This window comes from Colossoma macropomum, unplaced genomic scaffold (genome assembly GCF_904425465.1).
Source record: "Colossoma macropomum unplaced genomic scaffold, Colossoma_macropomum, whole genome shotgun sequence".
Lineage (NCBI taxonomy): Eukaryota > Metazoa > Chordata > Actinopteri > Characiformes > Serrasalmidae > Colossoma > Colossoma macropomum.
The window spans coordinates 12368538-12384343 of NW_023494798.1; the positions used below are offsets into that span (position 1 = coordinate 12368538).

Sequence of the window (15806 nt, forward strand, 5' to 3'; positions counted from 1 at the left end):
CGCCCACCGTCGAGAAATTTCGCTTATCTCCCTCGAAATCGCTGCTGCGTCACAGGGCCCAGAGCCCCGTGAAGAAGCAGGCCTTGATTTTTTACTCGACCCTCATCGGCTTTGCACCAACTCCTAAGTACACAGCGGCCACACACGGTCAACATGCAAATCTGTCTCACGTTACCAGCCTACCAGAAGATTTGTGAAGAACCTTTGCAGCCAGTTCTCACAGGTTCCAGCCGTTTGCTGTTGGCCGCGTGCGTCAAGTTGAAGGCCGAACCCTGAGCTGGATCTTCATCTGAACCTTTTACTCGGTAAATGGTCCGGGTTTGGCCTTTTACATGACATCAGACTAAGATCTTACATTTACTTTAAAAACAAAGCAGAACTGAGTCGCTGGAAGCCACAGGACATAAGATCAAGGTCCGACACTGAAGGCAGCGTTGTCCACTGTTGTGGTGTTTTCTGCTACTTTTTTAACTGCCTTGACGCGGACGCACAGGATTATGGGATATGAAAGGCAGCGAAGGATACGCTGCCTTCAAAAAACGGCCGAGAGGAACTTCAGCAGGCGGTGTTTTATACACACATTAGAGTCGGACATGACTGGCTGCCTTCCTGCCTCGGACACTGTCTGAGGAGGCGGCGTTTACTACGTATCAGACCCAGCCCATGTGTTTTTAAACCAGCTTATATAGGTGTTTAGTGATAGCTTGTATTTTCGCCATTAATTGGGCGCAAATGAAACTAATTAATCAGTGAGTCCCAGGCAGATGCAGTACTTTTATAACCTTGCAGGAGCGTGTATCTGAAGTTGTAAGATGTATATATATATATATATATATATATATATATATATATATATATATATATATAAAGCTAGTAGTCTGATTATCCATAAGTCATAAGGGTCCTTGTACAGTTAGAGGTCAGTACAAAATGTACCTGTGCAAAATGTACCCAAAAACAAAATGCAAACCTATATCCAAACCCCATATTTAATCGAAAATAATACAAATACAACATATCAAATGTTAAAACTGAGAAATTTTTTTTTTTAAACTGAGAAATTTTTGTTTTTAAAAAATATATGCCCATTCTGGACTGCAGGCAGACCAGGACTCGACCCCCGGACTCTTTTACTACGGAGCCTCGTTGTTTTAATACATGTGGAATGTGGTCTGGCATTGTCCTGCTGAAACAAGCAAAGCCTTTCCTGAAAAGATGTCGCCTGGATGGCGGTACATTGTCACTGTCCAGTGAAAAACATGTATCTCTGTTTTTGTTCTATGTAATTTGTAAACATTGTGTGAAAATTTCATGATGAATGGACCAACACGAATGCTCCCAAATCACTGGGAATAAAATCTGCTTATATTAACTCACATTAAAAGTAAAAGCTATTTGAGATTCATCCATTGTCTTCTTGGGCTTAATGCTGGAGTAAATTGGCCACTGAAGGATTTCTTTCACTGAATGAAACCATCTTGAGCCTGATGGTCACTATCATTTGTTAAATCTCCACTTAACACACAAAATAGCACATTAAAACAATGTGTGTGAAGTAGCCACACAATACAATCTGCAGACCATTCTTTTAAGCACTTAGTTCAGGTGTGTCTGAAGGTGGGATAGAGTGAAAATGTAGACTGAGCAGTTTGCACTTGAGGACCGTTTTGGGAAATACTGATTTACTAGAGGAAATACTGCATCAGATTATGTCTGTCCTAACATACCAGTAGTTCAGCCCATTATTGTTAATCAGACCACAGAAATAGGGCTATTACAAATTAAAGGAGACTGGAACTGAGATTTAAGCCTTAAGGCAATTAAAGCTGTAAACAGAGATTTATAAAGATAGTTTCAGCCACTTTTATCTTATAGCCATTAATTCCTGAAGGTTACAGGCTCCATTTTCCAAATCCAGCTACACAACATCTTAAGGCTAAAAGCATTAAATGTATTATTGATAATGCAACAAAGCATTAAGCTTTGTGGCTCCTTGTGTGAGAGTTTTCTGCTTCTTGTTTTTCTATGTCTGTGTATTAAAGTAGGACTTCATGATCCAGCGTGTTAATCGTCATCATGTCCACAATGCTTTCCTTCAGTGTCTCAGAGCAGTGCTTCTTTATCCTGCTCCTGGAGCGTCCTGTTACTGCACATTTTAGCTTGTTCCGTGCTCTAGCACATTATTTTCCTTGCTGTTGAGAACCTCTGCTCTAGTAGTCTGATTCCACTTGTTTCATCAATTGGCTTCAGTCATCAAATAACTTGTTAGTTGTATGTGCTCCTTCAGGAATGGAATTAAAACATGCAGCCACACTGGTACTTTGCTGATGAGATTGATGGCATGTACCACAAAATAGAGCCTTGTGAAGTTTAGTTCCAGCATACCTAGCTTGGATAATCATTCCTGAATGAGCTGGATCTAGCATATTTGTTCACTTCCTGACATCCTTGACTGTTGGCTTGCTGTAGTTTTAATATCCAGGTGACTCTTTCTGTGACTGCATCACCTGAACAGCTGGAATTTAGGGAAGTGTATGAACCAAACACTAGGCAATAATTTTATTTTATTTTATTTTTGTAACTTGAATAGACATAACAAAGTGGAATTTGCCTTTTTTGCAGTATTCCATGTCCAGATATTGAGGAAGTCACAACGGTGTACAGACACTGCCTTTAAACTACTGCAATAGCAAAAAGAATCCACTTGGAGGCAGTGTTACTGCATAAAAACACAGTATTAAGTGCCAGCCCATCGCCTTGATGCCATGGTAGTGACTCTTCAGCCTCCTCCATATTATTTCCTTAATCTGACAGACCCCTATGGGTATTCTTCAGTTCAAGAAAATTGATGCTTGTAGTAAGATGTCTAAATTGCAGCCAAGTTCAAATGAGACAAGTCCCTTTTTTGTGTAAGTAACTAGGCTATTTCTAGTCCTATTAGTTCTCACTGCTGAATTTTCAGTTGCCTTGAGGGTTTTTAAAGATTTTTTTTTACAATTATGAGGGATGCATTTTACATGCACCTTCAGAAATGCTTAAATGTTTTTTGGTTTAAAACAGACAAGAAAGAGTACAAGACGGAAGGCTTGCAATGTACAGGCACAAAACAATGGTGACACTATATGAAAGAGGAGCTGAACTTTGAAGTGACAGTTACAAAGGTGGCTGTGTGTTAGCCTGAATGGCAGTATCCATATATGACAGCTGTAAGCTATAGAACAAAACAGAGACAAACTGCATCAGTGTAGAGGAACGGTGGTCATAAGTCACAAAAAGGAGTTTCCTGACCACCAGGATGAGGTTAAATGCTGCCCATGTCTCCTCAGTCAACCACATTGGGCAGTCATTGGTGTCTTGCTTTTGGTGGACATGACAAAAACACCTAATACCAAGTTCATAATATGAATTAGAGGCACATTTTGCCCCTAGAACTGCTCCATTCCTTCTTTTTATGCTGTTGTTTAAGTTGTGAACTGTGTTACTTTTCAAGAAGCATGTGGTCTGCTTCACACTGTGTGATCCAGAACCTCCCCTAGAAAATGCAGTGTAGTTTAGATCTGGTTGAGTTGTGGAGGCCGTGGGAGGCATTTGAAACATGAATTTGTCACTTGTGACCAGAAGTGAGTAGCCTAAAATCCTTCTCAAAAGTCTTGTTTATTCTGTGAAATACTGACTCAGGTAGAAGTAAAAGTACCTCACCAAGAAATCTAACTTAAGCACAAAAGTCAGAAATACACTACAATACACTAAATACACTGCGTTACTGAGTAACCTGCAGTGGAACTTTTTATTACAGGCAGGATTTATCAGCAGAGGAAATTTCCATTTTGATGTTCTTGCTCTAAAATAAAATGATAACCTCAAAAGTTATTATTTACCACTTGCAAGAGTATAGATGCAGTAACCAATGTAACAATGAAATAAAAACGGATAAAGAATCATATACAAAGAGTAGCCTAACCTGACCTCACTCATGTTCTTGAATGCTGAATGCTGACTAAAGTCTTAATAGGGGGCTACTGCAACTCTAGATTTTCAAAAAACAATGCTAAATGTGCAGGTGTTCAAAATGTTTGGACGTACAGTATTGTTGGACAGTTAAAATTGCTATTAAGTACAAGTTATTAACTTGTCAGCACACACAGTTAACAGAAACACACATTTAACAGAAAGTTACAAAGGAGTCTCTGTAACTTACTACAATATATTATGTTTTCATTATTTAGTGTGTCCAGTCTTTGCCTTCATTACAGCTTCTATTCTTTTCAGGAGAAGCTCCGTGAAGCTGGTCCCCCATGTGGTCAGAGATGGAATAAAAATACTACTGCTGGTTTGTGCTGTAGGAATAAGCTCTTGTGCTGGCACAGTTTTTGAGAAATTAAACATTTATTACCTGTGACGTCACTCACCCCATCAGCGTCTAAATCGTACAAAGTCCTGCATTTGTGCTAGTTTGTGTAAAAGAAATATCTGCTGGTTTAATTAGCAATTTGTAGGCCAAGGAATATTTTTTAAATAAATGATGTCACTCAATCTCCTATTAACGTCCAAATCACACCAAACCAGTCTCATTCCTTTGTGCTGCGTTTATGCTGGTTTGTGCCGTTAAAAATTAAAAAATAAGTAAAAAAATTACACTTCAATTTAATTCTTACAACCATGCAAAGTTTCTAAGCTGTGCACCTTTTTTACTTTTTAAGTAATGATTATTTGAAGTTTGCTCCAATCAATGACTGAACTGAGCTAGAATGTTAAATATTTAAAAAACAGAAATATTAAGCATTATAATAAAGAGAAGAACGTATTAGCTTTGACTGTATGGTACAGATCTTCTGGAGCACTGTAGAGGTTATTTTGGAAATCCAGCGTTTTTCCACTGAAAGCTTTACCATTTGGTTTTTCTTGTGCTTCTTAGTAAAAAATGTCATGTTTTTATAATTTTTATAACATGTTTAATAATTTGGAAAGCTGACTGAAAAATTCAATTTCAATGATAACATTTTAGAGCTAGATGACTTGAAATGTTGAGATTAAATATTGTTTCTAGTGTATTGATATTGAGATATTGATGAGTTAATATTTGAGTTCAAGCAAATAATTATATACATAAATTACATGTTAAATAACTAAAAATGTAATTTACATAGTGTAATGTGTAATTTATGTTATGTTTATGTATGTAGACTTTAAAGAGTCAGAAAATAAGTTAAAAAGCACTTGGAGCACAAATCTGAAATTTTTCATGGTTGTAAGAATTAAATTAGAGTGTAATCTTTTTGATTTATGTCATTTTTTACCTTTTCATGGAAATCCTTTCAGACTGGACAGGTCATAATTCGGTTGGCTCGAAACCAAAAGGGAATATCCACGAAAATTCCAGAGCTGTTATTAGGAAAAATCCCACGTTGGTCACTGTTAAAATCTGTTGTGTTCTTGATGGTTCCAGTAAATTCGTCTTTGATATTTGGTGCATTTTAACAAGTCACAAAATAACATGAGCGCACATAATACACAGAAAGACTGATATTAATGTTTGCATTCCTTAAACTGCAATAATAATAATAATAATAATAATAATGTATAATATGCTGAATTCTGGGCCATTTCTTTTTGTCCATTCATTATGAAATTTACCCAAAATATAAAGGACAGTAAACATTTTCAAATCATGTCAAAAACTGAAAAACCACAAAAATGGAGATACGAGGTTTTGGTCCGACAGCAGCGATATTCATTACTGTGTCATGTATAGACATTTTGTGATGTAGGTTTTGGAGGCATAAAATTCCTCGGATGTCTGGTTCCTATCACCACCACTGTGAACAATTCTGACTCTCATTTCTGTAGAACAGATCATTTTACATCAAACCATTTTGAATGATTGTTTACATCTTTATGTTTAAATTATGCAGGAAGTTTGGAAAACCAGTGGAATTCCCCTTTAAATTGTCAGTAGGGTGTGTAAAAGTAAAGAATGAACAAATGAAATACTGATGGATTTGAAATTATATTCAGTGTAGGAGGCTTTGTGGATTTTTTAAGGTAAATAAACAAAGACTGGCCATTTCACTGACTACATCTCCTTGTTTCTACGGTCTTTGTCCATTTAAGAAGCTCCACTTATCATATAGGTGCATTGTATAGTTCTACAGTTACAGGCGGTGGTCTATCTGTTTATCTGCATAGTTTGTTATCCCCCTTTTACCCTGTTCTTTTATGATCAGGAACCCCACAAGACCCCTACAAAGCAGGCATTATTTGGGTATTTTTGTAGATTTACAGAGGGCACTTAAATGGTAAGTGGAGGTGATAAATTGGACAATGACTGTGGATACAAGGAGGTGTACTTAATGAAGTGTCTGGTCGGTGTATGCTTCCTGCTTTTTGATGCCTCTCGTTTGAGGCGCCTACTCTGAGAGGTGGTGAACGTGCTTGTGGTGGCGTTGCAGTAGCTCCAGTATCGGTTGCAGTGCCCTTGGCGGCGCTCTTTCACGCCAGCGTGGCTCATTTCTGCAACCCTGCTACTGCTGTCCTCCTCTGCTTTCAGTCCAGCACAGTCGCAACCATGGCCCTGCTGAAATCCAGCAAGATTATTTCAGCTGTCGGAGTTTACAGCCCCGCTCTGGGCGTGCTGCCTCTCCGTGCGAGGTAATGTGGACTTTTAAATTACTTTTAGTTCTAACATGGGGAAAAACTGTCAGTTCAGCTAGCTACGTTACCTAGCTAGCTCATTGGCTAGGAACTGCCACTGTATTCAACTTGCCCAGCGCGGTGCATCTCTCCGGTCACCAGGACGCTAGCTAGCTTGTAGATTAGGTTAGCTAAGTCACTGAAAATTGTGACCATGTGGAGTGAAAAAATGTCCCATGCTCTAATTCTGTAATTCATGTATGTATGTTATATAAACAAATAAACTATTGTCAGGTAAGTTAGCTAGCTAGCCAGCCCGCTAACTTTGAGGACTGCCGAGTGCCGTCTTGGAGCTCCGCAATGACCATTTGAGCTTATTCTGCATCACCTTGAGAAATAATTTAACACGTGTCTCTGGACTGTTAGCAAGCTGGCAGCTGGTAGTAGCCAATAGCGTGGCTAACTTAGCTAACCTAGATAGCTTAGCTAACCTAGATAGCTTAGCTAACATACGTTAGCTCAGGCTAAAGCAAGCTAGCACGTTCAACCAAGGCAAGGGCCTCGCCGGCTATCCTTTAGCTAGCTAGTGCGGCTATCCCAAGGTTGTTCATGTCTCTGATATCCCAGGGTGTCTTGGTTCACCGCTGCTGTGTCGAGCAGCCCGGAAATTCATGCTTACTCTAACAGCAAAAGCCGGCGGAACAGAAGGAGAATAAGAGCCAACCAGCCCACATTTATAATATTACCTGATGATCAGCTGCCTCGGCGCTGACTGATGGTGTTCTGGCCTGGTGGCTTGTAATTTTGTATGTTATACCGGATTAATCTGCAGTAGATTTGACCAGTTTACTTTCAGACGAATCCCCGTAGTTTGATTCATGGTGCGGTATGGCAGGGCAATAGAATAATATCAATCGCGACAATTATTCACAGTTTGTCACAAGAAGTTTTTGTGGTATATCAAGGATGTTGTCAGTACTTAAAAACGCTGACCAACTGCATGTTCCATTTCAAAGAGAGAGCAGTTATTTGTTTCTTTTTTATTTATTTTTTTTTATCCATTACAATTTATCAGATGTCAAAAAAACTATTGTGACTTACCTCGTATCGTGAAAAATTCTGAAAGTATTGTGGTGATATTGTTTTCTGTATCGCCCATCTCTGCCTTACGGATTACGGATTAGCTCATCTTTTGTCACTATACTGTTACCTGTCTAATGATACTGCATGCATTTTGCGAATGTGTAGTTTTTAGATCCATATACATCAGAGCTATTGAAAACTGTCTATTTTCGTTATAGGCTGTTGGCTGTGTCACTGAGTCAGTCATGGGTTAACAAATATTCTCTCAGTCCTCAGGTCATTAAACTTGATACTGTAGAAACACAGGGTTCCAGAGTGCTTGTTTCACAAAGTGCAGAGGCAGATCATCAGATTTATACTGAGTGAAAATTTTAAATGATGCTATGAGTCATGACAGTGGGGAGAGAACCCTTACAAGGGGATGCACACGTGGTCATATTCCTCTCTGGTTCTGTAACTGATGTATGGTTAGTAATGCGACAATGCATAATGCAAAATTATTGGTTTAGACCACTGAGCAAGTAGGAGTGGTTTCAGTGTGGCATTCAGAGCCTTCTTTTATGGTTCTAAAGCAAAAAGTGGGAAAACCCCTTTCTATAGAAATGATGGTTACATTTTTAATACTTTCAGTGCAGAGAAAGACTAAAGGATAACGGTGATACCTGTACAACTGAATAAGAATATGTTCAGCTCAGTGTCTGAGTTGTAGACCACTGTAGCATTACCATAATTACTTACATTTGGAGCAAAGTACTGTTTAATGCTCATAGAGGGCTGGGTGTAGGGAGTTTTTGTAGATGACTCTGGATTGGTTGTAACCAGGAGGGTGGGTGCTGGATACCAGACTTCATTGGTTTGAGGTGGATGGCACATGTCTCTGTTAAGCCCACAGGTCTAGTCTTTTGTTACAGCAGCTTTTGTCATCCGTACTTTATTTGAATGACCCAACCAATTACTCATGTGTAATGTGTAATAATGTTTAGATTAAATGTGAATTGAGTGTTTTGTGTAAGCAGTTCAAACCAAATTACATTGTTTAACTCCTCATGAGGCCATCTTAAGCCCTTGAAGTTCTCACATGACCCTCAAAAGTAAGCCTCATTAGTGGTAGTACTTGAGTTTCACAATGAGTTATTACTGAAATCCTCAGCTATCTTAGTGGGAAGAAAAATCTGTGAACCAAGCTTTTATTTGCATCTTGGTGGCAACTGTTTTGAATAGTTGAACTGCAAAATAAAGCCTATCACTAGTGAGGTCCAGGTGATAAGCTGTAGTGAAAACACAGCCTGAGCCTATTCTTGGTGTGAACCCCAGATGAATGCAGCACCAGAGTGCGTGAGAGGCAGGCTATATTTAAAGATATTGAACCTCTGATGTTGACAACACTCCAAGTTCTTCAGAGATCAGTGATTGAACTTGGAACCCGAGAGTATTCCAGTTCAGCATGTCTCTGGAGGTTATGCAACTGGTATCTGACCTTTTTAACCAGACCTTTGAAATAGACAATCATTACTTGTTTGATTGGAACAACCTATTTAAACATTAATGTTTTAAAGTATATTATGTACAGTAGTAAATAGTTTTTCCTGATCTGTTTTAATCCTTATATTAACCTGCACAGTAAAGAATTGCTTTATACTGAAGTACTCTGTATGTTGCAGCTCATGGTGGTCTGAGGTACAGATGGGCCCACCTGACCCCATCTTGGGGGTCACAGAAGCTTTCAAGCGTGACACCAACCCTAAGAAGATGAATCTTGGAGTGGGAGCTTATCGTGATGACCAGGGCAAGCCCTATGTCCTTAACTGCGTCCGCAAGGTGCAACTTTATTTTTGTGTAGTACAACTTAAATGGTCTTTTATTTTCATGGTTAAATATCAATGTATATAAATAGTTAGGTACTGCTGAGGGCATTATTAGTCACTTAATATCATTTGTGTTAATCATTTGTTTCTAAAAGATTATTTGCTTTTTTAATTCAAGTTTAAAAGAAGCCATAAGTTTAACTGACTGTGAAATGTTGGTGTTCTCAGGCTGAGGCTCAGATTGCTGCCAAGAACCTGGATAAAGAGTACCTTCCCATTGGTGGCCTGGGAGATTTCACAAAGGCTTGTGCACAGCTGGCTCTTGGACCTGACAATGAAGTCCTCAAGAGTGGCAGGGTATGGAGAAGATCCCAATAGCTATATTGTTTTATATCTAACATTTAAAAGAGAAGTTAACTCAAAGAAGATTCGTTTTGAGCAGTGTTTATTATCCCTCTGTTCATGCACAGAGTGTCACCGTCCAGACCATCTCAGGAACCGGATCTCTCCGTGTTGGAGCTAACTTCCTGGTTGGTAATTTTTCAGTCTGTGACTTACATACAGCATTAAGGAATAATTGTCTTACTACATTTCTGCTTTCCATCCCTATTTTGTTGCAGGCACGATTCCACAATGCAGGAAAGGATGTGTATCTGCCTAAGCCTTCATGGGGCAACCACACACCCATCTTCAGGGATGCAGGCATGCAGCTGAAAGCTTACACATACTACGACCCAAAGACCTGTGGCTTCGACTTCAGTGGGGCCCTCGATGACATTTCAGTAAGATGAAATTTTTGTTTTTGATTTGAACTGAAATTCAGAACAGTAAATATTGCAAAACACATTACTCAAAGTAGGCTTCTTTATACTTATCATGTTTATACTCTGTAATTTTAGTGCTTCGAGCACTCTCAGACCATATGTGAATTGTATTTTTTTTTTCTCCCTCTGAGTCTGCATTTTTTCCTAAAATATTTCAGAAAATGGCAGTCCAATAAAGAAATTAAATACCATCAGTTGATCAATTCTTTGTTTTCCTTACACAGTTATTTATTAGAGGTCAGTATAGGCACTGAAAAATGAACCTCAGTTCCAAAAAAGGCATTATGTGAGATACAAATAAAAACAGAAAGCAGTGATTTAATCCACCTGTGTTTAAACATTTGCCTTGCCGCCTTCATTGTTTTTTTGTTTTTTTTTTGTTGTTTTGTAAGTGTATGCTCATTCTGAAAAATCTTTTAATGTCATCACTTTTTTTTTCTTTTTTTTTAAATCTGTAGTTGTGCCTGTGAAAGATAATGGCAAGCTGTAGCCTTGCATGCACAGAATGGCTCCCTGTGTTAGATCAAAGTTAATAAAAACAAAAAAGACAAAGCGTAGTATTAGCATAATAATAATAATATAATAATCTACAATTGCAGAAAAGGAATTCTACAATAACAGCAGCCTTTAAGTTGACTTCTTGGTAATCTTCAACCATTTTATTTTAACAAGAAGCAAGTTGTACAGGTTACAAGTTTCTGAGCAGAAACTCAAGTGTATTTACTTTTTTTGGGTTAAGCAGGTTTCTGTGTGGAGTTACAACAACCTGCTGTTCTGAAACAGGTTACTGGAAAAAGGAGCAATCTCTCAGTATTCATGGCACTTTCTTCAGAAAACACGCTCACATGTACTGGTGGAAAGGGAAAGTAGCACAGTGTCTCTTTCTCTTCTTTTTTTGAAGAGTGGCTATTGCTTGTCTGCCACTCTTCCTTATGATATTATTTTGGAGTAACATATGTTGTCTTCTATATGACGTCTTTTTCAGGGGCATACATGCTTATTTCAGCATGCCAACACCAAGCCACATTCTGCATGGCTGTGTAATCTGAGAGTGCAGGTGTTAGACTGTACACTGACCTGCCTATAATGTCACCCCAGACTTGTCCCCCATTGAAAATATGTTGCGCCATATGGAGTTGTGCAGCCTTGTAGGACTTGTATAACGAAAGAAAGCAAAAAAAATTGCTTTCAAAACTGGAGCAATCAGTGTCTTCAGTCCTCAAACAATTAAGTGTTGTTGAAAGGAAAGTAGTACTACATAGTAGTAGTAAACATGCTCCTCTCCCAACTTTTTGGAATGTGTTGCACACTTCAATGTTCATTAGGTAAAATGTCAAATATTATGTTTTAGTACAGTTTTCAGTTTAATACTGATCAAACAGAATTCACTGCTTTCTGTTTTTATGAACTCTTCACAGACTGACCCAATTTTTTAAAATTGAGGTTTATAAATCAAAGACTGTATCGCTAACAGGTTGTGGAAAAGTCAAATTTTGTATAAAATGACATACTCATTTTATTTTAATTTTGGCATTGATACTTAAGTGTGTCACTGATCTTAAAGTAGTTGAGGTGAATTGATATAGTGTATTAAACTACCAGGTCTGCCAAACAATAGATGATAACATAAAAAAAAAAACAATTTTGTTGAGGGTTCTTTGTAACTGGTTATCTCCTTCAGAAAATTCCAGAGAAGAGTGTGATTGTACTGCACGCGTGTGCACACAACCCCACAGGAGTGGACCCAAGACCTGAACAGTGGAAAGAGATGGCTAGTGTGATCAAGGTACTGCACGTTAGAGTTATGAAACTATCTGTTTTAAATAAATATGTTCCCTGCTTGGCTAAGTAGGTTGAGAAACAACTGTACTAATTGTACTTTAATCTCTTTCTCCAACAGAAAAGAAATCTGTTGGTGTTTTTTGACATGGCCTACCAGGGCTTTGCCAGTGGGGATATTGACCGGGATGCTTGGGCTGTGCGCCATTTCATTGAGCAAGGCCACAACATTGTTCTCTCCCAGTCCTTTGCTAAGAATATGGGTCTATATGGTGAGTGCTGCACACTATAGAACTTAGTGTAATAAAGAAAAAATGACCTAAAAAACAAGTGTGTTATTATTTTTGTAAGTTAAGAAAGTAAAATAGGAGCTGTTTCATTTGTTCTGTCCTGAGGCTGATTTGTGGTATGTGTGGTGGGCAGGTGAGCGTGTTGGAGGCTTTACGGTGGTGTGCAAGGATGCTGAGGAGGCCAAGCGTGTGGAGTCACAGTTGAAGATCCTCATCCGGCCAATGTATTCCAATCCCCCCATGAATGGTGCCCGCATTGCCTCAACCATCCTTACCACACCCGAACTCTACAAGGAGTGGTTAGTCTGAAAAAGAGATTTTATCTGAAATGCTAACATTTCTAATAATGACAGTTAGCCAGGGCCATGTAGTGTTATGCAGTTGGAGTTATGCTAGCTTTCATTTGTAGTTGGCTAAAACTTCTGGAAGCAGTGCACTCATATAAAGATACTTAATTTTTGATGATGGATGTTGGTACAATAGTAAAAAATGTGGGTTTATTTGTTTTGGTTTGTTTTTTTTTTGTTTTTTTTGTCAGGCTGGTGGAGGTGAAAAGCATGGCTGATCGCATCATTAAGATGAGGGAGATGCTCGTCTCAAACCTCAAAAAGGAAGGATCCACTCACAACTGGCAGCATGTCACCGACCAGATCGGCATGTTTTGCTTCACTGGCCTCAAACCTGAGCAGGTTAGTCAGCTAACAAGCCTATTGCCTGCAGAGATGGGCACAGAGTACTCATAGCCACCTGGTCGACTAGTGAAAGACTACTCAAAATTTGCAGTTAGATGTTGCATTGCTTGAGACAAAAGACAGATTGCAGTACATATTTCAGCCAAACTACGTACATGACATGGTAGTGTTGCTAAGCTACCTTTCTTGTTGTTAGAGAGTATGGTTATGGAGTTTCAGAAATTTAAATTTGAATGTTATTATATTGAATCTGAATTATATTTGAAATTGAATTCTGAACTGAAATGAAATTTTAAGGTTGATGTACTATTTAATGTCTCATTCAGTTTCTAAAAAGTATTGTTTTTCTATTAATTCACATTTTCAAATTCACTTTTAAAAGAACATCAGTGTGTCTTGCATGCAAAAGCAGTTGAACACCGAATCTCTTCAGTGGCAGATAATAACGCTTGTTTTATAGCAGAACTAGAATTGAGGGAATTTTTTTTTTAATACATCAGATGCAAGTGTAAAACGTAGCATGAGTGTATTTTGTACATGCTTTAAGAGGCCTATCAACCCCAGCAAAGCCAATGTGCCGAATTAGTGCAACTATTATTTAGAGTCATTGCTGTGCTGAGAGTTGACCATCACCCAAATATTATCAGTGGTTGTCCTGTGGTCGTCCCTTTCCGCTGATGGATTGGGTAGAGAGGAGAAGGGGGTTGATAAATGGCAGCACCAGATGCCATTTACAGTCAGTAATTGGAAGTGTACATGATGGTAGGTATTTCTGATAAAATGGCCAGTGAATGTAGGGGATTAATATGTGGATGAATAGAAATGAATAAAATACAGTATATATTACATGCAACTTCAGTAAATTAAAATTGAAAATGGATTACTCATTATGTTGGAACTCTCAATCACTACTATTGCTCGAAATACCCATCAGTAATTGCCTGTAGTGTATGTTTACTGCCTCCTTTCAGTCCTCCCTCACTGACTTCATTGTTTTTCTGTGTTCACCACTCATCTGCAGGTTGAGCCTCTGATCAAAGAATACTCCGTCTACATGACGAAAGATGGCCGTATCTCCATGGCAGGAGTGACCTCTGGAAACGTTGGCTACCTGGCACACGCCATTCATGCTGTCACTAAGTGAAGCCAGTGTCCTGTAGTGTTTGCAGACTGTAGTGGAGAGAAGGAAATTGGAGTTGCACAGAAAAAAAAGGAATTTCATATAAATTAATTTAGTATCTCTTCTTGGGAGTGTAATACTGTATACTGAGAGCTCTTCTTCAAACATCATTCGTTTACCTGCGAAGAGCCCCTTAAACATAGGCAGACCCAGGACAAGTTTAACAATAGCACTTATCATGCATTTCCCTTTGATAAAAAATAGTATTTTAGGTAAAACTAAATTGATATTGTACATAAGAGAAAGTTCCCAAAGAGCACAGCATGTTGGTGGTCTTTTTCCCCACTGCTGGTAAATGAACTATACCATACAAAAAAAGCCAAACCCATTATGAGGAAAATGTAAGGCTAACGTGTAAAACTAAGTCAGCAGTTCCTTGAATGCTTATCACTAATGTGTGGTATTTTAAACCGATAATTTGACCACAAGAATCAGTAACCAGTAACCTTGGTTTGTGGTCTTTGTCCCAGCAGCGTTCATGGGTAATTATTGTGCTACCAATGGAGCAAAGGCACTTTTCAGTGGAGACCGTATGTGTTAAGGAGTGAAGGTGACAGACTGGGCATGGAGTGTGATTAGGGTGTGCTCTCTTGTCTGTAATTTATTGTAATGTCACCTCAGTCTGTCATCTCGTAATTCTAGCTCAGATAACTCCATTACGAATCTTGAACTGATGATAGATAAATAGTCTCTCATTTAGAGGAGGCTGCACTGCACTGTACTCATCTTTGCACAAAGATACATCCCGCTACTTACTGGGTGGGTGTGAATTATGTCCTGGTCTTTAATCATTTATTTGTAAATATATTATATAACCACAGTGTGTCTGATCCAGATCTGTTTATTCAGTGGTTAAAAAACAGCCTAAAAGGATAAACGAATAATCAATAGTTCATTTGAATTCAAAAAAGTTACATTTCTTGTGCTGTGTGTCGAGGTGAACGTTGCCTCTCTAGTCTGTTCACCTGTAGCTAAAGTCTGCCATCCAGTGGCTGTGGGAGTATAGGCTGCGCACAGATTAGACACAGGCCTTAGACTTCAGCATTTTCAGTAAAGGAACAGTTCTGACTGTGTTACGTCAGTGTAAGGAATGTCACTGACTTGCCCATGCCAAACAAACAGTTTCTCTTCTCATGAGGTTAAATGCATGATTTGTGACTTTGGTAGTTTATAAATGGTTATTTAGTTTCTGTGGAGCTTTGGTTCATGGTTCTTGTCATTCCAAAAGCAGACTCAGTTATCAGATTCTCAAAGTTTTCTCAACACACGTGTCAACCGTGTCAATAAATGAAATGTCATATGTGTAACTCGTACCTTATGCAGTAAGCAAATAAAGGTGAGCTTAAAAAAAATTTGGGGGATTGTGGATTTTTCTGGTAAAAGTAACTTGGTGGCGCACTGTCATCCCAGAGTCAAGTAGGTCCACATGTAAAGGTGAAATGGGCCTCTCAGACACATCTGGTAAGAGAACCATGACATTTTATGAAATGTATTATTTTAGGAAGTTATGCATGTACTTATCA

General features: G+C 38.6%; 1 protein-coding gene across 1 annotated transcript; it reads left to right on the forward strand.

Annotated features, from left to right (window-relative positions):
* Nucleotides 1-6400: 6400 nt before the first annotated feature.
* got2a (glutamic-oxaloacetic transaminase 2a, mitochondrial) lies at nucleotides 6401-15635 on the forward strand. Its single transcript, XM_036585380.1, has 10 exons — nucleotides 6401-6648; nucleotides 9375-9531; nucleotides 9747-9875; nucleotides 9989-10048; nucleotides 10139-10300; nucleotides 12024-12128; nucleotides 12243-12393; nucleotides 12545-12710; nucleotides 12950-13100; nucleotides 14125-15635. Exons 1-10 carry the CDS (start codon nucleotides 6566-6568, stop codon nucleotides 14245-14247), a joined length of 1287 nt encoding a protein of 428 aa, XP_036441273.1. The 5' UTR covers nucleotides 6401-6565; the 3' UTR covers nucleotides 14248-15635.
* Nucleotides 15636-15806: the final 171 nt, after the last annotated feature.